Source organism: Calypte anna, chromosome 8 (assembly GCF_003957555.1).
Source record: "Calypte anna isolate BGI_N300 chromosome 8, bCalAnn1_v1.p, whole genome shotgun sequence".
In the NCBI taxonomy this organism is placed as follows: Eukaryota; Metazoa; Chordata; class Aves; order Apodiformes; family Trochilidae; genus Calypte; species Calypte anna.
The window spans coordinates 2,209,286-2,229,217 of NC_044254.1; the positions used below are offsets into that span (position 1 = coordinate 2,209,286).

Genomic DNA, 19,932 nt, shown 5'->3' on the forward strand with positions numbered 1-19,932 from the left:
TGTGTGTTGATGGGGAATGAGTTTCCCCCACTGCAGACAGGGTGCTGCCCTCCTCACCCTTCTGTAACCCAGCCTTGGGCAGCCATGGGGATGTGGGGTGGCAGGAAGGCCAAAAATAAAAAAGAAAAAAAAAAGAAAAAAACACACACAAAAACCCCCAAACAAAACAACAACAACCAAACAAAAAACCAAAACACAAAAAAAAACACAAAAAACCCCCAAAAACTCAAGCCAAACAAAAAACCCCAAACAAACAAAACAAAACACAGGAAAAACCCCACACACACAAAGAGAAGAGGAAAGGAAAAAGGAAAAGGAAAAGGCCTTTTGCTTGGTTTTGTGAAAGTTCTGTCCCATCCCTGAGCACCCACCAGAAAACTGATCCAGGCCACAGCTGGAGCCCATCCAGTCTCACCATGAAGCTTCTGCCAAGCAGGGAGAATTGAGGGAAAGTGCAGGCAGAGGTGGGGGAACTGGTGATGCTGGACCAGAGGCTGCTCTGCCATCTCTTACTGTAAGCACCTGGCCTTGGGCTTTGTCTGTGGCCATGGGGTGACAAGGAGATGCAGTGTGGCACCCTGGGGGACTCTGATGTGAGGGGTGGAGAGGGCTGGGTCCATGGGTGCACACAATGTCCCAGCTGAGGCTCTGGGAGGCCATGCAGAGTTCACTGTCCTCTGGGCTAACTCAGGGTATTTTTTCCTTAAACTTTTTTATTGGGGTTGGGTCATCTTCCTCTGTCCATCCACCCCCCCCCCCCCCATATCTCTTCTTGCTTTCTAACAAATCCAGCTGATGCTTGGTGCCAGAAAACATGAGGCAGAGGTGAGCAGAGGAAGGTTTTCCAGCCCTGGCTTCCCATCTCCTCTGTCTCCTTTAGTTTTTGTGGTATTTGCATCTGAAAGAAGAAGAAAGAGCTGAAGGGAGGCATGGCTGGGAGGAGGAGAGGTGAGCCAAAGGAGAGGCAGCCTGGGGAAAATTATTCCTTACTTTCCCTTAATCTCCCTGCAAAAACCTCTCTGGATGACCTGCCCTAGGATGAGGTGCTAAACAGCCTCCTGCCTTTTGAAGGCTCCCGGTGGAGCTGATCCCTGTGTCACGGCCAGAGCTGGCCCAGCACCACCAGCAAAACACAATCCCCCCACATCTTCCAGCCCAACCTTGAGCCTGGGGGTGGCTGCTGCTGCCCTGGGGATGCCCGGGTGTGCTGGCACCAGCTTTGGGATCCGGATCAGTCCCAACCAGCAAAGGGATGCTGCAGGGATGTGGCTGCTGCTCTGGTCTGTGCAGCATCCCTGGGAGAAAGGGTTTGCTTAAAAAAAAAACAAAACACAACACAACAAACACTTTGGAGAGGGATGCTGGGCTGCCAGGAGCCCTGTGGCAGGCAGCCCTCCTCCCCCCATGTCCCTCCTCCCCTCCCGTGTCCCCATGTCCCCTGCATCAGTAATTAGGCTATGGCCAGGTCAGCAAAGACCAAACAGCAGAACCCGTGATCCAAAGTGTGCTGGGCCGGGGAGCCAGCTGGCTGGGCGGCTCCGGAACCCCCGAGGCAATGCAGGGCTGGGAGCCACTGGAGGAAAATGGGTCAGGCACCATCGGGAATGGGGGTGGGAGAGGGTCGGGGAGGGGGGGATGGTCCCCTCAGCGGGGACACCCCCCAGCACTGCTGCTGCGGGAGGCATCCCTGCCCCAGAAACCTCCCCTGGGTGCTAAAAGGCAGCTTTGGGAAGTGTCCCCAGGGAAATCCTGGCTCAGCCCTATAGAGCCCCAAATTTCTGATGGAAATGCAGGATCTGCTGAAAACGACCACCACCAATCCCTCGGGCTGGTCCCCAGCCTGCTCCTCCTGGCCTTGGCACAGCGACAGACCTGTTCCCATCCCGGGAATTAGCGCGGTTGTCCGGGAATGTGGCACAGCAGGGTCAGGGATGTCCCCCGAGTGTCACGGTGCTGCCGCACGCATCCCGCATCCCCCTGGCACAACTCCCGTGTCCGGTACCGGGGGGGTTGAGCCCCAGGGACAGTGACACCGGGGGGGTGAGCCCCAGGGACAGCACGGACATAGGTGCAGGAGATTGCCGAGCCTAAACCAGGGCAGATGAGGACATGAGGAGCTAAAGCCACTTTGCTCCCGGACGAGCATATCCGCTGGGGTTTTAGCGCATTTGCAGGCAGGGATTCACACCTTTAGGTGATTTGTCTTAATTCTCCCCAGCCTCTATGTGTGAAAAACCCTCAGTGGGGGAGAGCCTGGCTGAGGGCTGGTTCTGCAGCATGGGCTGTGCTGGGGATTCCACCTGGGGGCTGCCTCCCTTCTCCTCCTGCCTCTCCAGCCCCAAGAGCTACACCCCCACCTGAGATTTCCTACGAATCCAAAGGATTTAGACAACAGACCCTTTGCAGGACATCTCTGCAGTGCTGGAGAGGAGCTGCTGCAGGGGCAGTGGTGGCACCTGCCTGCTTGAGGCCAGCAGGCACACCAGGTACATCCAAGGGTCCCACACGGTCCCACCAGAGGCACTCGGCCTCCCAGAACTCAGGATCCACAAATCCCCAGCTCCTGCCTTCCTCTGGAGGCTGCCGGGGGTAGCTGGGGCCGGGTAGACCCAGGGGCACCAGCACCACCACCTGCCCCTGCACAGGGACCCCCCAGGCCACAAAGCCCCCCATTGTTGTGACAGCAGCTGGGAACGGAGTGATGGGGACGCCTGGGTCCCTCGGGCACAGCGGCTGCGTGGCTGATGGAGAAACCTGCTGTCGAGCATCCCCATCCCATTCGGGCCCCAGGCAGCCCAGGGTGACCCCGTCCCATCCCGGAGCCCTGGGTTCTCTTCCCAGCGCTATCTCGGTGCCTGGGGCCGGGTGCTTGGCAGCTGCCGGCAGAGAAAGGAGGAATTATGTGACAATGGCGGCGGCGGGGAGCCAGGCTGGCGGCTGATGAATAATGCAACGGCTTCGCTTTCGGGAGGAGCAGATTTCCTGTTTACCAACACCCGGGACGAACCCGCAGGGTGGCGGTGTAGGAGTGCAGCCCCCCCGAGACCCCTGGCCGAGGGCTCTGCCACCCCACTCGCGTCCCCTGATGCACCCTTTCCGCGGCCCCGTGGGGCAGGGTCCCGAGCACAGAGGGGCTTCCCCTGATGCGGGGGTTCTGCACCCCACCACGGGATGTGATTTAGGGGAGATGAAGCCGGCACTGGCAGCCCGGGCATCGCTTCATGGCTCCCTGAGCATCCCTTTGTAGCCGCGACTGCCGGAGGGATTTTTGACATGGGCGTTTCCATGGCAACGGGAGCAAAATGGCGCCGGGGAGCAGGAGGTGGTGGAGGGCTGTGGCAGAGCAGCCTGTGCTGCTGGGACAGGGGGTGCTGAGGGTGGGATGGGAGCTGACAGAGCCCCTGTGTTGGGCTGGCCCCGGGTGCCAGTGATGAGCAGGACTGTCCCGTGATGCTACACCGTGCCAGGACATGTGTGCCGTGCCATGCCGGACTAGCCAGGCCACCAGGAGATGTGCCCTTACCCCCCTTGCTCTCTCTGCTCCCCCAGGACCTCTCGCCCTTGTCCCCCCGGGCAAGGTCTCCCATATCAGGCCCCTTGTCCTGGCTACTTAATCTGGGTTTCTCAGTTACCCCATCCGGAAAAAATGTGTCTAAGAATACCCAGCACAGGCACCGGGCTTCCCGGGGCGGGGAGCTGCTGCTGGCCCTCCCTACTCTCCCTGCCAGCCCCTGCACCTAAGCACCATCCCACCGAACCAGCTCCTGCAGGAATGGGACTGGGAGTGAGTGTTCCAGCTCTGGGGCCGGGCTCTCTGAGAGCAGCTGCTGTTAAGGTGTAGCTGGGGGTCTCTGACACCACTCTGTCACCCCGAAGGACCACAGCAACCAGCTGTGCACCCCTCTGCAGCCACACAGTCCCTGTCTTCCACCAACCCAAATGTACTGGGCTGTGTGTGTGCTCGGAGCTTGAAAGCACCGCCCCAGGTGTTTTAAGGCCCCTGGCCTTAAAAGAGGAGGTGAAGTGTCCCTTAGCTAAAAGAGGTGGCAACACAGCTCCTGTGCTTGCTATGTGTCTCGCCTGGCTCTCCCCAGGCTGTGGGGCTGGGGATGGTGGCAATGGGATGTGCCTGTTCAGTGGGATGTGTTCCCAACCCGCAGGGATGCAGGAGTCACCCAGGGACAGGCCACACGGCACCGCTGCTCGGGGACCCGGCACAGAGCTGGTATAAACTCACAAACCACGTTGTTTAATTGCAACCTTTCCCCCCCACCCCAGGAAAAGAGAATCCTGAGCGCTGGCATCCTTTTGGAGATAGGAAACAGGGACGCGGGTGGGTTCGCTCCACCGGCCGGCACCGTGCACCTGCCGCGCTCCGGACCACGCCGTGCCGTGTCATCCCGTGCCGTACCGAGCCGTACTGTACGGACCGAACCCCGCCGAGCCTTACCGAACCGGGCAGACGCTCCGCGGGCAGCCCCGCCCCGGCCCCCCCCGAGCGGCGGTGGGGCCAGTGGGCGGGGGCCGGGCGGAGCGGGGAGCACGGCGCGGCTCGGCACGGCGCGGCTCGGCACGGCACGGCTCCGCTCTCCCGCCATGGCATCCAAGTGCCCCAAGTGCGACAAGACCGTGTACTTCGGTGAGCACATCCCCGGGGCCTGGCCCCGCATCCCCCTCCCCGAGCTGGGACCCTCCGCTCTGTCCGGACCCCCCATCCCGGAGCCAGCCCACACCCCCTTTCCCAAGCCCCGGTGCACCCCCGGGTCCTATCCCCCCTCCCGGGGCCGATATCTCCGAGCCCGGCGCATCCCCGCTCCCCTTCCCCGGCCGGGAGCACCCAAAGCCCGGCCCGGCCCCGGCTGCTTCTCCCTCGGGTTCCCCTTAGCAGCGGCCGCGGCTCCTCTGCTTTGCTGCCCTCCCCGAACCCCCCTGCCCGGGTTGATGCTGCCGGCTGTCCCTGGGGTCATGGGGGGTCCCCAGCACCCCGCTCTGCTCCCTGGGCTGATGAGGTGAAGCAGGGTGTGGGAGCCCTGGTTGGGGGATGTGCCTGCAGCTTGTTTGATGCCGGGGAGGGGAGGGAAAGAGTGGTCATGTCCCCGTGTACCCCCTGTTTGAGGCTGTAGGATAACCCAGCCCATCTGACCCAGATGGGGTCGGGGCAGGGGGGCTGCCCTGAGCTGGATGCAGTGAAGCAGGTGGTGGCAGGTGCAAACAAAGCCCTTTTCCCAGCCCATGTGTTCCCACTCCTGGCAGACCCCACTCCAGGTGTGTGCTCCTCACCCTTCCCCATCTTGCCTCTCACCCAGCCCTCAGCGAGCTGCTCTCGTGTGAGCCAGCTAATGAATGGCTTGAGATTTTCAATAGGACTTTTTCAAAGGCAGCATCTGGCCTTTCCAGGTCCATCTCGGCATGCCTGGGCTGGATTTGGGGAGCAGCGAGTCCCTGCAGGTCTCTGAGGGACCTGCGTGGGGTTGTGGCTGCTCAGCATCTCTTGGGAACCGGGGCTGAGGTGTCTCCCATCGGACACACCGGGGTGGGGGCTGCCTCCTGGGTTGTAGAAAAACTGCTGGGGGCAGCCAGAGGATCCCCTGCCCTGGTGCCTCAGCTCTGCTCAACGAGTAGCCTGCCCCAGCCCACTGCCCTGAGGTGTGGTGGTGCCAAGGTAGGAGCTCCCTGTCCCCCCTGGCACCAGGGTGGGCATCCTTGGGGTGGGCATCCCGGAGTGCCCTGCAGGCTCAGGGTGGCTCTGGGGTTGGGTCCAGCACACCAGTCTGGCCCAGCCCTGCCTGCCTGCACCCCTGCCTGCCTGCCCATCTCCCTCTGGAGCTCCAGGGTCCAGTCCCTGCTGCCTCAGCATGTTTGTTTGGTGGAGAAATACCAAAGGGTCCTGATGGTGCCTGAGTGCTTGAGGCATTGGTGCTTTCATTCCTTTCCAGCCATCTCCAAGTAAACACAGAGAAATAGGAATCTGCTGTCTTCCTCCTTTAAATAAACCTATTCCTGTGGAGGTGGGAAGGGCTCAACCCCTTGGATGTCTTTCCCTGAGTGAATCTTTTCCTTTTTAAGCAGAAAATAGAATGTCTGTCCAGCCACCTGGGCACTGGCCTGGGGCCAGCGTTGCTCTTTGGGGGGAGGGCTGGGGCTGGGCTCAGGGCCCCCCCATTTTGCTGCCAGAGGTGGAATTCCAGCCCCCAGCCTGCACTCTTCCTCTCTCCTCTTGTGCTTGGGGGACTTGGGAGTTTCTTGGGGATGTGTCCTGGGGGGTGGGCAGTGCTGTCCCCTGTGCCCTCAGCTCTTTCTCCCCGGGGTGGGGGTTTCTGTAGGTGTAGGTGTCTGTGTCTCAGTCTCTGCTGCTCCTCGGAGTCCCTGTTCCTGGGGGACACCTTGCCCTGTCGTGCCCAGCAGTGGGGAAGTGGCAGCCCCCATCACACACCTCCCTGCAGGGACAGCTTGGCCCCCGCTGTCCTAAGGGAGCCTGGGAGGTGGGTAGGGACAGGAACGAGCCAAAAAACTTATCTGTGCTTGGAGCTGAGATAGGCTGGAGCACGTCCTTGCTGACGCCTTGAGCTTTTCCTTGAGGAACCGCCCAGGCTCTGGCAGGATAAATCCCGGTGCGTTTATTTAATCCGTAAAAACCGGCTGCCACCTCCGAGCCGTCTTTCTGGGATGTGGCTCCTGTTGGGATTGCGTGGTTCGGTGGGAAAGCAGTGGGAGCCTTGCTCCTGGGTTTTGGGAACGCTCCTGAATTCCTCGGCTGTCCCAAAGCTGAACAGGGAGGTGATTCATAAAGCCCCGGCTTGTTCGGGAAGCACTCCTCGCCTGTGCTCAATGAACGCTGCCAACTACAACTTCTCGAATGCCAGGGATTGCAGCCCTGGGTCATGTGTGAGAAATGCCACCGCGTCCCCTTCCCGGTGCCTGAGCGGCTGAGCGGTCCCGGGCACCGATGGAAAACTCATTTCCAGCCTGCCTGTTGCTCCATGCTCCCTGGAAAAATCCAGCGGGCTCCTCCCTGCGCAGTCGGGAGGATGTGGGCGTTTCCTGAGCTACAGAATGAGCTTTTTTTCCTTTAAAAAGCATAGGGAAATACAAAAATAGTTTTCTGGCTTTTTTTCTTTCTTTTTTTTAAAGCAGGCTAAGGTCTGTGACATTGTTTCCAGGAGTGGCTGCTGCTAACTTTCCCACTCTGGGGAGGCTGGAGGGATGAAGTGAATGTTTAACAGGAGGAGCAGCAGCTTTTCTGGCAGCTCCCAGGGCCATTTCCCACCCCGTGCTGGCAGGTGGCCGCAGGTTAAGGTTGAGTTATCTCCTCTGGCAAGAAGCTCCAGAGGGACCAGAGCCACCTGAAGCCAAAGAGCCACACGTTTCCTCAGCTCCCTTTTGCATTGGGAGCCTTAAATTAGTTTTGCAGGGTCACGGGAAGCCCTGGCCCTCTTTTCCCAGGGAACTGTGTGGGATCACAGCAGCGGGGGGTTTCCTGTTTTCCTATCCCAAGCACAAAGCAGGCAAAAACCCCAGGGATGTGGCAAGCACACGTGCAGTGGGCCTGCTGCTGGGTGGCTTTCAGGGAGCTCTTTGCACCCCATGCTGGGGTGTCCAAGGGCTGGCAGGAGGCTGCTGCCCTGATTGTTTGGGAAGGGGCATCCTAAAGGGATGCGGGAGTCACCCGCTCACCCCGCTGTCACACTGATGTCCTGTGGGGTGCAGCAAGGTGTGGGGTGCTCTCCCTGCAGGGTCATCCCTGCAGAAATCCAAGCTCCAGAAGCCACTCTGCAATTAATGAGTAACTGCTGGCCTTGGCTCCGGGCACTGCACTGCCAGCAGCCGGGCAGGAGGGGCAGGAAGGCTTCACTTCCAGCCCTTCCTAACAAAGGAAGAGGCTCTCCAAGCAGAGCCAGAGGAGCTGTCTGCACCTCAGCATCAGGATGGCCCCCAGCTTGGCAGCAGGGATGTTTGGCTGTGCTCCTTGGGTGACTGCCTGCACCCCTTGTCTTGGGGTGGCTGCTCTCAGAGCCTCCCGTGGGCCTTGCAGAACAGTAACTAAGGATGCACCAGTTCCCTGCTCCCCAGGCAGGGCCCTGCTGGGGAGGAGATTCCTCTGTGGGAAGCTGAAGGGCTGATTAGCATTCGCTTTTCCCTCAGGAAAATAGCATGAGCTATATAGAAAATAATCTGTGGGAGGGTGGGACGGGGTGGTTTGAGGTCTCGGGCACCTCTCTCTCACAAACTATGAAGCTTTGGTGGAGCTGCTGGGGCTCCTGCAGGGTGCCAGCATCTCCTGTGTGTGTGTTCCCTGGCAGGGAGCTGGGGTTCAGGGATCTCCATGGATGTGCCCATAGGGGTTGTGCCAGGGGCTTGTGGTGGGTGCCCCCAGCTCTCCCTGTGCCACTGGAGGTTTGGGGCTGTCAGGCAGCTCCCCACAAGCCCAGCTGGTCCAGGGGGACTCCATTTGGTGTCTGGTTTGTGGGACTCTGGAGCCACACCTCAGGTCCTAGGCAGGACTTGGGCAGAGTTCCTTGTGTTCCCATCCTCCCTCCCTCCCTATCCCTGGCAGGAACACAGGGATGGGGAGAGGGGAGATGATTGGACTGGAAAGGAAAGGCAAGGAAAGGTGGAGCAGGAACACACAAGCAAGAAGTAATGGGAAATCTGCCACTGCCATTTTGCAATACAATACAGAGCCTGGAGCCTGTGCTCTGGTGCCTCTTTGGCCTGCAGTGGGGTGGTGGTGCCCATCACCTCTGCCAAGGGGCTGTGAGGCTCTGGAGCAACCAGGGGGGCAATGGTGAGGGGCAGCAACAAGAATGAGGTGTGGAAAGCCCCCCCACCAGCCTGCTGTGCACTTGCTGATGGGGAGCACTGGTTCTGCTGTCCCCAGGGAGATCCTGTGGATCCTCTCCTGCTGTTTTCTCTGTTGCCCACAGCCCTGGGCCAAATTCTGCTTGGAGCTGGGTGTACCCTGTGGCTGCAGGCAGCTGGCAGGCTGGGGGAGGCAGCTGGGGGCTGCCCCAGCTCAGCTCTCTGCCCTGCTCAGTGTGCTGGGGTGAGAGGGGGGCTGCAGGCTGCCAGCATCCCCGCCACTGCTCAGGGGTCCTGCCAGCACCTTCCCTGCCACAGCAGGAAAGGAAAGCAGCTGATTTCTTGGGCTCAGCCCTGGCACAAAACACTGCTGATCCTCTGCCCAGCACAGCCATGGTGGAGCTGCCCAGCCTCAGAGCCAGAGGGGTCCATCCCCATCCCCTGCGGATGCCCCGTGGTGAGGAGCCCCTTGGAAAACTGGCTTGGTGGAGATTGCCCCAGGCCCCTGAGCCAGCCAGAGAGGTTGAGGGCTCGTGGCCAGGAAAACGTCTGCAGTGGGTGAGGTTTTGTTGGCAGAGAGGCAGAGAGCAGCCCGGAGCTGTGCCACGAGTTGGGGACCATGGCTGGAAATCGAAGAACCCTCACTCCCACCCCAGTGGTTCAGCTTTCCTGGGGGAAAAAGTCTGAACTCCTCTGGGTGGGCTGGAAGCAAGGTTCTGGGAAGTGGGACCTCCAGCCTGGGGTATTCCTTGTTCCTCCCTGGTGAGGCTGCACTGAGCTGGCTTTGTTGCAGGCTTGGAGGAAGCCCAAGAAGGCAGCAGCTCAGAGCTGGAGGGATTGCCTCTCCTCACTGCGGGGGAGCTAAATATACACAGCTTGGCCCCAAAATCCCACTGCGGGGTAACCAGAGGGGGGGAGAGGAGCTCCTGGTGTGCCTGGGGATGGCAGGGGTGGGGAAAGGCAGCTCAGCCCCTTTCCAGGGGACTGGTGAGCTGGTGGCACAGCCCATCAGGGCAGGGCAGGATATCCTCAAGCTGTCCCTCTGCCTTTTCCATCTCCTGGCCCTGCTGTGAGGGGGTGGGGAGGGTTTTGTTTCCAGCCCTTTACCAGGCTCCTTTCCCCGTGCTCCTCTCTCTTATTCATTCCTTTGTGCCTGTGGCTGCTTTGAAGCACATCTTCAGTGGGGCTGCCAGCATCCTTCTCCTCCAGGGATGTCTCTTTCTGGGTCCCTAGGGGGATTTGGCATCTTTATCTCCAGACTGGGTTTTCTCAGCCCTTCCCTTTGTCCTCCTGGGGCTGTGGTGGGATGGATGGGGCACAGCCCAGCCCTTTGCAGAGATGTGGCTCTGCACCTTGGGTTGGTTTTGCAGAATAAGCCCCGGCTGGAAGCAGAGCTGACGTCAGGCTGGGGAAATTACCTGTGTGAGGGCCCCCTGGCTCTGAGGCTGGGAGGAGGAATGCTTCCTTCCCACCCTGAAAAGATGCTCCCACCTCTGGCCCACGCCAGCTGCCTTGCCTGGGCACAGCAGGCAATTAAGGGATGAGCTGCTTTGTCTCCAGGGTGCGGCTGCTGCTGCCTCAGCATCCCCCTTGGTGCTTTCCTGCTCCTGATTTTTCCCTGTTTCTTGTGAGCTGTGCTCCCTGCCACCCCACAGCTCTATCCTGCAGCTGGTCATGGATGGACCCATCCGTGCCCCCAGCTCTCCTCCTCAGGGGTTTTATCCCTAGGGGAGATGTTTATTATCCATGGGTGCTCCCAGGGCAGGCAAAGCTCAAGCCATGCCCATTTGGCAGAGCCCAACATCCTGCAGCCAAGTACCCTGAGCCCTGCTCTTCCTGGGTGTTTAAATCAGGCAGGTTGAGGGGACCACGTTGTCACAAGTCTGTGTGTGAAGGTTTGGGATCCAGCAGAGTGGGGCAGGACGTGTGTGTGCTCGGTGGGATGCTGAGAGAACGTGGGCACCATGGCTTGGGGTGACATTTGGTGTGACAGCTGCCCCAGCAAAGCCTGCACTGGAGCCCTTTCCAATCCTGTGCTCCCTGTGCAGGGCTGGAGGGAACCTGGGCACTGCTTTGCCTGTGGTGCTGATGGGGGGTGACCCCCTAGAGTCAGGGGGTATAGAGTGGAGGTCCCCCAGCAGCTGCCCTGGGGGGCTTTGCTGTGGTAGGGAGGACCTGGCCAGAGGCTTCTCCTCTGGAGCTGATGGGGTGGGTGTCAGGAAATCTGGGTGCTGGTGCTTTTCCTCCACAGTGATTTAGTGGTGAGGCAGCCCAGCCACGAGCAGGATGCTGCTGGCCTGGAGATGGGCTGGGGTGACTCCAAACTGCTCCTGCAGCTCCACACCAACAATCCTGCCTGGAAAGGCATCCTGGCTGTACCAGGCCCAACTGGGAGCCCCTGTTTGCAGCCAGAGGATGCCTGACCAGTCCACGCATGGCATTCCCACCCACGGGAATTCCCACCCTGCAGTGTCCGGGCTGTCCCCATGCCCTGGCAGCAGGACAGTGCACCCAGGCTGCCTCCTTTCTCCTTTCCCATCCTCTGCCAGGGGCTGTGGGTTCCAGCAAGGTCCCTTTTGTTCCGTGTGGCCCAGGGATGGTTTAGGGGATGCTGTGTGTGTGTGTGTTATGGATTCGTCAGGGATGCACAGCTGCCTGAAATATTACGGATGGAGGGGACACACACACACACACACACAATGGGGGTGTATTTCATGCAGCAGGGGCAGGAAGGAGCTGGTGTGGGCTGTGTCCAGCTGGAATTGCAATGGCCTCCAGAAAACATCCGCCGGGAGTTTCCTCCTCGCGTTGTACCCAGGGCCGTGACCGCGCTGAGCCCCGAGGGTGGGAGGAGCAGGGGGGGAGGGAAGGAAGGGAAGGAGGGAATGAGATGGATCCTGAGCTCAGCCTGGGCTGGCTCTGCATCCGCTGTGACAAAGCTGAGCGGCTCCTTGGCCCCAAGCCCCTGGCTCGGCTTTCAGCTCATCACGCTCCGTTTCCCTCCCTGCCTCTCCCGGGGAGGGCACCGGGTCCTGCAGGGGGAAGGGCTGGGGGGGCTCCCGAGGCATTGGGGGGCTTAAACCTCTGCGTCCCCCTCTCTTGGGGGGAGCCAGGGGCTGGGGGAGCAGGAGCTCTCCTGAGTCTCAGTTTCCCTGGCATTTCCCCTGAATTTGCCCTGGCAGCTGTGAGCAGGCAGACACAACCCCCCAGGCTGTGGCAGGGGGTTCACTCTGCCCTTCACCCCCATCTTGGGGTCCACTTGTGTGCAGCATCTCCTGAGTCTCAGTTTGAGGCATTTCTCCTGCATTTCCCCTGGCAGCTGTGGGCAGGCAGACACAACCCCCAGGCTGTGGCAGGGCATCCTCACCCTGCCCTTCACCCCCATCTGGGGTCCACTCATGCAGAGCATCTCCTGAGTCTCAGTTTCCCTGGAATTTCCCCTGGCAGCTGTGGGCAGGCAAACACAACCCCTAGGCCACAGCCTAGGGGTTCACCCTGCCCTTCACCCCCATCTGGGGGTCCACTCGTGCAAAGCATCACCAGGAAGAGGGGTTTGGATGATGCTGGTCCATCCACCAAGCCTGACCTCCCCCTGGCTGCTTGGGGACCCTGCCCTGCACCCCAAAGTGATGGGTCTGGCTCTGCCCCTTGGTGCTGCCCTCCTCTGCCATCAGCCCCCCAGCTCTGGGCCTGGGCTGAGTTTTTTGGGTGGTGACAGCAGTTGTTTCAGCTTATCTGGGCCCCGTGGCATGGCCCGGATGCAGCTGTTTGCCTTGGGAGGAGGGTGGCTCTGAAAGCCAGGAGCTGCCTTTGGGGAGCTCTTGACCTTCATCTTGACCTAATGCAAACAGGTGACATTTTGCTGAGGTCCCTAGGGGAAAAAAAAACAACAAAAAAACCCAAAAAAGAGCTGGGAAACTTGCCATCATGGGGGAGGTCTTCTTGTAGAGCAGGGCCGGGGGCTGGTTATGCTTTTATTTGCTTGTTAAATGTTTTATTTGGCTCTTCTGATTTAGTTTTACGGTGGCTTTAATGGGGTCACGGTGTTTTCCAGCTGTCTCTGCACATGTGTGGGGGAGAGAGAAGGGGAATGGGAAGCAGTGGGGGCCAAGGGGCAGCACCCAGACCCCAGGAGCTTGGAGTGGGGACAAGGAGTGCAGATTGAGGACTGGCAGCCCATGGTACCTCCTGGCGTGAAGACACACAGCTTGGGGCCAGCTGGAGGGGGTGCAATGGTATAGCTGCTCTCAAAGCATTTTCCTCCCTTGTATTTGCTTATTAAGACTTTGGAATGTTTTTTGGTGCCAGCAGTAAAGTCACCCCAGGGGTTTGTGGCACTCTGGGGTAACCATCTGTATGTCAGTCCTACTCCTGAGCTGGCAGTGAGGAGGGATCACTCTTTTCCATAGGGAAAAATCCATTTTTAGGGGGTTGCAGAAGCTGCCTGCCCTCCCATCCTCCCAGCTGGAGGCAGGAGGGTGTCCTGGGAGCAGAACTGAGGGGCAGCTGCAGCTGGGGCTGCCTGGGTGTGGATGGGGAGGAATGACCCAGCTGGGGTGGGCATGGCAACTCCAAATATTTGAATGGGAGCAGGGTCATGGCAGGTAATGGGGCTGGTAAAAATAGACACGGGGAGGAAAACCTGACCATTGCTGGGCTGGCATAGTGCTGGGAAAGGATGTCTGTGCCATGGCAGGGCCAGTGCAGGGGGGGGCGTGTGTGTTGAATGACCCTGGGACGTTGGCAGAGCATCCTTTGCAGCATGGGCTGATTTGCAACCCCCTGCCATTAGGAGCCTCCTAATTCAGGGGCTTTAGCAGGTGCTGGGTGGTTGCTCAAGCCCTCCCTTGTGTCCCTGGCAGCTGAGAAGGTGTCTTCCCTGGGCAAGGATTGGCACAAGTTCTGCCTGAAGTGTGAACGCTGCAACAAGACCCTGACCCCGGGTGGGCACGCTGAGGTAAGAGCTGCTGGGCTGGGTGGGTTGGGTGGGGAGGGGGAGATGTGCTGCCATGCAAGAGTGGGCTCCCCAGCACCCCAGAGATGAGGTGTCCCAGGAATTGGGCTGGGGCAGGTACACAGTGCCATGGGATGGGCTTGTCCCTCTGGCACCCGAGCCTGGGAACACCCCTGTGGTGTCCAGTGATCTCTGACCCAGGGTGCTCAGAGATCTCTGAGTTGGGTCAGTGCACCCCAGGGTGGGCTCCCAGGCAGCCTCTGCCAGGGCTCAGCATCCCCTGGCAAGTGCTTGAAGCAGCTCTGGGCACCAGGCAGCCTCCTTTGGACACTTCAAAGGTGTTAAAACCCCCAAAATGGGGGATGCACAGGTTGCCATGGTGATGCTACCCGGGCACTGGTGATTTGGGTGCCCCAGGGCTCGTGCTGGACTGGGATCTGGGATGCCACTGTGGATGCCCAGTGCCTGGGAGCACCAGGGTGCTGTGTGGCAGTGGCAGGTGCTGAGGGCTGGAGCAACTGTGTTTTGCTTGTGCAATGCCCAGGGTGACACCCTCGTGCCTTGGGTTTTGCACAGTGCTTTCTCATGCCAGAGTGTCACCAGCTCTTTAGCACGGGTTTAACGTGTGGCACAGCTGGGGAGCAGGCAGCAGGGAACAGCTGAGCTCATGGCCACCAGTCCAGGGTGGTTTAGTGGGGCTGGTTCTGTTTGGGAGGCTGGGGCTGGTTCTGGAGAGGATGGGGCTGGTTCTGCTGGGGAGGATGGGGCTGGTTCTGTTTGGGAGGCTGGGGCTGGTTCTGGAGAGGATGGGGCTGGTTCTGTTTGGAAGGGTGGTTCTGGTTCTGTTTGGGAGGGTGGGGCTGGTTCTGCTTAGGGGGGATTGGGCTGGTTCTGTCTGGGGGAGGACGGGGCTGGTTCTGTTTGGGAAGGTGGGGCTGGTTCTGTTTGGGAGGGTGGTTCTGGTTCTGGAGAGGACTGGGGCTGGTTCTGTTTGGGAGGGTGTTCCTGTTTTGGGTAGGATGGGCTGGTTCTGTTTTGGGGAGGTGGGGCTGGTTCTGTTGGGGCTGGTTCTGTTTGGGAGGGTGGTTCTGGTTCTGGAGAGGATGGGGGCTGGTTCTGTTGGGGAGGGTGGTTCTGTTTTGGGTAGGATGGGGCTGGTTTCTGTTCGGGGAGGATGGGCTGGTTCTGCTGGGCTGGTTCTGTTTGGGGAGGATGGGCCAGTTCTGTTTGGGAGGGTGTTCTGGTTCTGTTGGGGGAGGATGGGCTGGTTCTGCTGGGGAGGACGGGGCTGTGTGGGTGGCTCTGTGCTTGGGGCAGGGTTGATCCCCAGGGTTTCGCAGCTTTCCCATATAAGGTTGGGTTCTGCTCCCTGGGGGAATGGCAGCCCAGCCCCACTGACCCTGCCCACAGCAGGATTTGGCCCTTCCCTGGTTTTTTCTCCCTCCTTTCAAGCCAGGACGTTGAGTTGGGTCAGAAAGGTGTCCTGGGGAGAGCAGCCCAATGTTTACCCTCCCCTCCAGCATGGAATCCCTGCCAAGACACTGACATTTATCCCTGGTGACATTTTCCAGCTCCCTGCTCCCTCCCAGCCTCCTCTTTTGGCACCCAGGGGAAGGGTCCTCACTCCTCACTCCTGCTTGGGTGCAGCCTCATCACCCCACAGCAGAGGGGGGGAGCACGGGGCTGAGATGCTGGATGGGGCATGGAGCAGGAGATCATGGAATCAGGGATGTGTTTAGGTTGGAAAAGACCTTTAAGGTCCATCAGGTCCAACTGGTGACCCAGCAGGGCCAAGGCCACCACTAAACCTGTCCCTCAGCACCACATCTCTGTGGCTTTTGAAGGATGGTGACTCCACCACTGCCCTGGGCCAGGGCCTGACAATCCTTCCTGTCAGTGCAGAAATTGTTCCTAATATCCAAGCTAAACAGCCTGAGGCCATTTCCTCTAAACCATAATCAGGGTCTGACTTACCTGGGGTTCTGAGGTCCAGTTACACCACTCAGAGTTTACTAAAACTGCAAACAATGTCTCAAGGCTTGCCAGAGTTTTCTCAGTTCAGAGAGGGAGGTTAATGCCTGGCTTTCTACTCTTGGTTTACATTAATTTCCTTGTTTACTTAGCTCAGATTTTGGACGCTGTGGGATTTGTTACCTACACCAGCTTTGGTCCCCTTTTCTGGACATGTTTCACCCCTCAGTGTCCTCGTAGTGGGGATCCCAAGACTGGGCACAGCACTGGGGATGTGGCCTCACCAGTGGCACAATCCCTGCCCTGGGTGCCCTGGGCTTTTTGGGGTGCTGGGATGTGCCTGTGCCAGAGGATGGCTTTTCCAGGGGGGTCCTTGGGCAGGGCAGCCCCACTCACCCCTTGCCCCAGCCACAAACACCCTGTTTCTCTTCTCTGGGGCTCTGGTTCCCATTGCCTGGGGGAAGCTCCAGGGCTTATCACCTGCTTCTTGCCTTCCTGTGACAAGCTGATAGCAGGGCTGATAGCAGCTGGGCTGGGAACAGTGCCCACACCAGGGCCTCTGAGCTGAGGCCAAGGCAAGGGAGGAGAAGTTTGGTGGCAGCCACGGTGCTTTATTTGCTAAATAACTGCCCAGGGTGTTTAATGGGCAGGGGGATGCCTGCCTGGCTCCTGGGGAACACGACCAGGCTGGGAGCCAAGGATGCTTCTCAGATAAAGGATGCCCCTGGGTGCTGGGTGCTCCCAGAACAGGCAGAGAGCTCAGTGCTGGCAGAAATCCTTGAGCACTTTTAATCAGTTTAATCACTTGCAGGCACCCTGGGATGGAGGCATGGCTGGGGGGGGGGGTCTCTTAGCACGAGTGGGGATGGGAAATGATGCTGAGGGAAGGGAACTGTGATGGCCTCTCAGCACCCTAACAATCCCCTCTCTCCCCAGCACGATGGGAAGCCCTTCTGCCACAAGCCCTGCTATGCCACGCTCTTTGGCCCCAAAGGTATGTCTGTGGCATGTCTGTGTCCCCCTGTGCCTGTGCCCAGGGCTGCAGGAGGGGTCAGGTCCCCCCATGGCCCTGAAAGCATCCCTGGGCCAGGGCATTGAGCATTGAGCCAGCATTTTGCTTTTGCAACCCTACTGTTCCCCCAGAGGGAGAAGAGAGGAGGAAAGCTGCTGCAGGGAGGAATCTGTCCTGACAGTTGGCTTTTTTAATTTTTTTTTTTTAATATATATATATATTTGAAAAACAAATTCCCATTCTAACAGAAGGTGGAGCCCCTCTCCTATCCCAGCTGTGGCTGGGGAAAGCCTTGGCCAGGAGAAAGCAAGCTAAGGCTGAGGTGTAGTGGTGACCACAGTGGTCCTGGGGCTCATGGGGTTGGGGGAATGCTGGGGGGAGAACGGGAACCCCAACTCTTCCCAGGCTCCCACAAACTCTCTCTGCCCCACTGCAGGGGTGAACATTGGTGGTGCTGGGTCCTACATCTATGACAAGCCACAGATTGAGGGGCAGACAGCTCCAGGACCCATCGAGCACCCAGTGAAGGTGGAGGAGAAGAAGGTGAACGCTGCACCACCCAAGGGACCCAGCAAAGGTGAGGGGCAGGGCAGGAAGGGTGGGCTGTCCCCTACTGTGGCATTCAGCTCATCCAGAGCCACCACCACGTTTGGTGACAGTGTGAGGTGCAGCCGTGTGTCCCCTCTGCCTCCCACATCCATGCCCTCTGTCTCTTTCCAGCTTCCAGTGTCACCACCTTCACTGGGGAGCCCAACATGTGCCCACGCTGTGGCAAGAGGGTCTACTTTGGTAAGGGGGTGTGCAGGCACTGGGTGCCTGCCCTGGGGTGGCACTGTCCCCTGGGGCTCCCTGCAGTACCCCTGGGGCACAGGGGAGGGAGGACTGGGAGAAGGGTTTGGCTCAGAGGGGGGGATTTGGGGTGCAGAGGGATGTGGCCAAGGAGCCTGAGGGATGGGACATCCTGGAGGAGCAATGTTTCTCCCTGGGTGCAAGGTTTCATCTGCTGTTGGATAACAGGTAGTGTGGGGTTAATAATTGTCCTTGGCCACCTTCTCTTTCACTTGCAGGGCAGCAGAGGGGTGGCAGAGCTGCTGTGCGTGGGGCTGCTTTGGGATTATGGGTTTTTTATGCAGAGATGATGTCCCTTTGGGGTGTGCTTCCCTTTCTGTGTGTGTGTCTGCAAGGGGGGGGCTGGTGTGACCCTCCCTCCTTGTCCCTGCCTTTAGCTGAGAAGGTGACATCCCTGGGGAAGGACTGGCACCGTCCCTGCCTACGCTGCGAGCGCTGCAGCAAGACCCTGACCCCGGGGGGCCACGCTGAGGTAAGGATGTCCCAACCCCCAGAGCCCTGGGCAGAACTCCTGGGGGATGCCAGAGGGGCAGGGATGAGCCCTGCTGTGCCATGCTGGCCTGAGAGAGCAAGGGAGGAATGGCAGGAGCATCCCAGGGGAGTGTGGGGGTGATAGGACAGGGGTCCAGGCAGGGGGATGTGTCCTGGGGAGTGGGTTTGCTCCTGCCTCAGGTGACATGTTTGTCTCTCTGCCCCACACAGCATGATGGACAGCCATACTGCCACAAGCCCTGCTACGGGATCCTCTTTGGGCCCAAGGGTGAGTGCCTGGGGTGGGGACCCATTCCTGAGCTGCTGCTCTCAATGCCACCACTCCCTGGAGATGTCACCTCCCTGCCTGGGTACTCATCCTTCTGCATCTTCCCCTGTTCAGGTGTCAACACTGGAGCTGTGGGAAGCTACATCTATGACAAAGACCCCGAGGCAAAGAACCAGCCCTAGATGATGTCCCCCCCAAGCCCACTGCCTGCTCTGTGTCCCCATACTAACCTCCTGCTCACAGCCAGAGCTGGCCACAGAGCTGGGCTCTCTCTGCTGTCTCTACTCGGGGCAGGATGGCCCTGCCCCCCAGGGTTATATATCATAGTCTCTAATATAAGCTTCAGTGTTTAAAGGGAAAGGTAAAAAGGTGTCTCTGGTGGTCCCCAATGCCCTCTGCCCTCTGCAGCCCTCCCACCAACTGCCCCAGAGCAGGGGGCAGCAGGGTGGGTGTGGGGATGTCACCATATGTGGGACAGTGGGTGGTACCCGAGGGGCTGATGGCAGGGGGAAGGTGATGGCAGGAGTCCTACCAGAGGAGGGTGCCCATCTGGCAGCCTTTCTGTCCCTTCCTGGCCTCTGTGCCCTGGTTCTTACTCTCCCTGGGCCCCATGGCTGACCCTAACCCACCACTGGGATCCTGGGGGCTGGCAGATCTCTGCATCTCCATCCTTGCACCCCCAGGGCATCCCTGTAGGTGCACCCAGGAACGTTTTGGGTTTGTGCCTCCCTCCCCCTGACCTTGGTGGCAGAGCCCATGATGGCAGGAGAAGGCACCTGGGGGAGTGGGTTGCTCCCCACCTTCCGAGGGCAGAGTGCATTGGGCTGGCTGGCTGGGTGGTGGGCATCCACCTGCTTGCCAGAGCTGGAGGTTTCTCATTGTTGTTGTTTATTTATGAGCTGTTTGTAAATGTGCTCGCTTTGGAGAATGATTTGTGCCCCCCACTCTCACTCACACCCCCCACCCCCTTTGCACACCCAGCCCCCTTGCTGCCCAGAAGGCTGGGGAGGGGTCAATGCAAGGGACCCACAGGGTGACAAGCCCTGGGGTACCAGCACTTCACTCTCCCTGGGCTCCCGGGGCTGGATTTTGTTATTTGCTGACAATAAAAGGTTTTGAGAGATGCTCTGAGTCACTCAGCTCTGGGAGGAGGTGGGAGGAGGTGGGATGGGGTGGGGTGGGAAGGGATGGGATGGAATGGGATGGGGTGGGAAGGGATGAGATGGGGTGGGAAGGGATGGGGTGGGAAGGGATGGGATGGGGTGGGGTGGGGTGGGAAGGGATGGGATGGAATGGGATGGGGTGGGAAGGGATGAGATGGGGTGGGAAGGGATGGGGTGGGAAGGGATGGGATGGGGTGGGGTGGGGTGGGAAGGGATGGGGTGGGAAGGGATGGGATGGGATCCTCCCCCTCTTCTGAAGTAAAGAGATGGCTTTTGTGCAGCAGGGGACACTGTTCCCCAAGGCTGGGAGTGCTGAGCAGACGCAGCCCCTGAGCTGCCGGTGGGAAAGCACAGCCCCGCGGCAGTGGGGCAGGAATGCGGTGCGGGGGCACAACCCACCCCCCCCCCAAACCCTTGGGAGCCT

At 59.6% G+C, this 19,932-nt stretch overlaps 1 protein-coding gene across 1 annotated transcript; it reads left to right on the forward strand.

Annotated features, from left to right (window-relative positions):
* Positions 1-4,464: 4,464 nt before the first annotated feature.
* CRIP2 (cysteine rich protein 2) lies at positions 4,465-19,468 on the forward strand. The gene is made up of 8 exons (XM_030455376.1): positions 4,465-4,639; positions 13,662-13,756; positions 16,661-16,718; positions 17,173-17,313; positions 17,457-17,525; positions 17,963-18,057; positions 18,288-18,345; positions 18,460-19,468. Exons 1-8 carry the CDS (start codon positions 4,597-4,599, stop codon positions 18,525-18,527), a joined length of 627 nt encoding a protein of 208 aa, XP_030311236.1. The 5' UTR covers positions 4,465-4,596; the 3' UTR covers positions 18,528-19,468.
* The last annotated feature ends 464 nt before the right edge of the window (positions 19,469-19,932 follow it).

Excerpts from the sequence above, each read along its gene's own strand:
- CRIP2 (XM_030455376.1), top strand. The coding sequence starts at position 4,597 with ATGGCATCCAAGTGCCCCAAGTGCGACAAGACCGTGTACTTCG. Across the intron at positions 16,719-17,172 it reads CACGCTCTTTGGCCCCAAAG|GGGTGAACATTGGTGGTGCT; the intron begins GTATGTCTGTGG and ends GCCCCACTGCAG. Across the intron at positions 18,346-18,459 it reads GATCCTCTTTGGGCCCAAGG|GTGTCAACACTGGAGCTGTG; the intron begins GTGAGTGCCTGG and ends TCCCCTGTTCAG.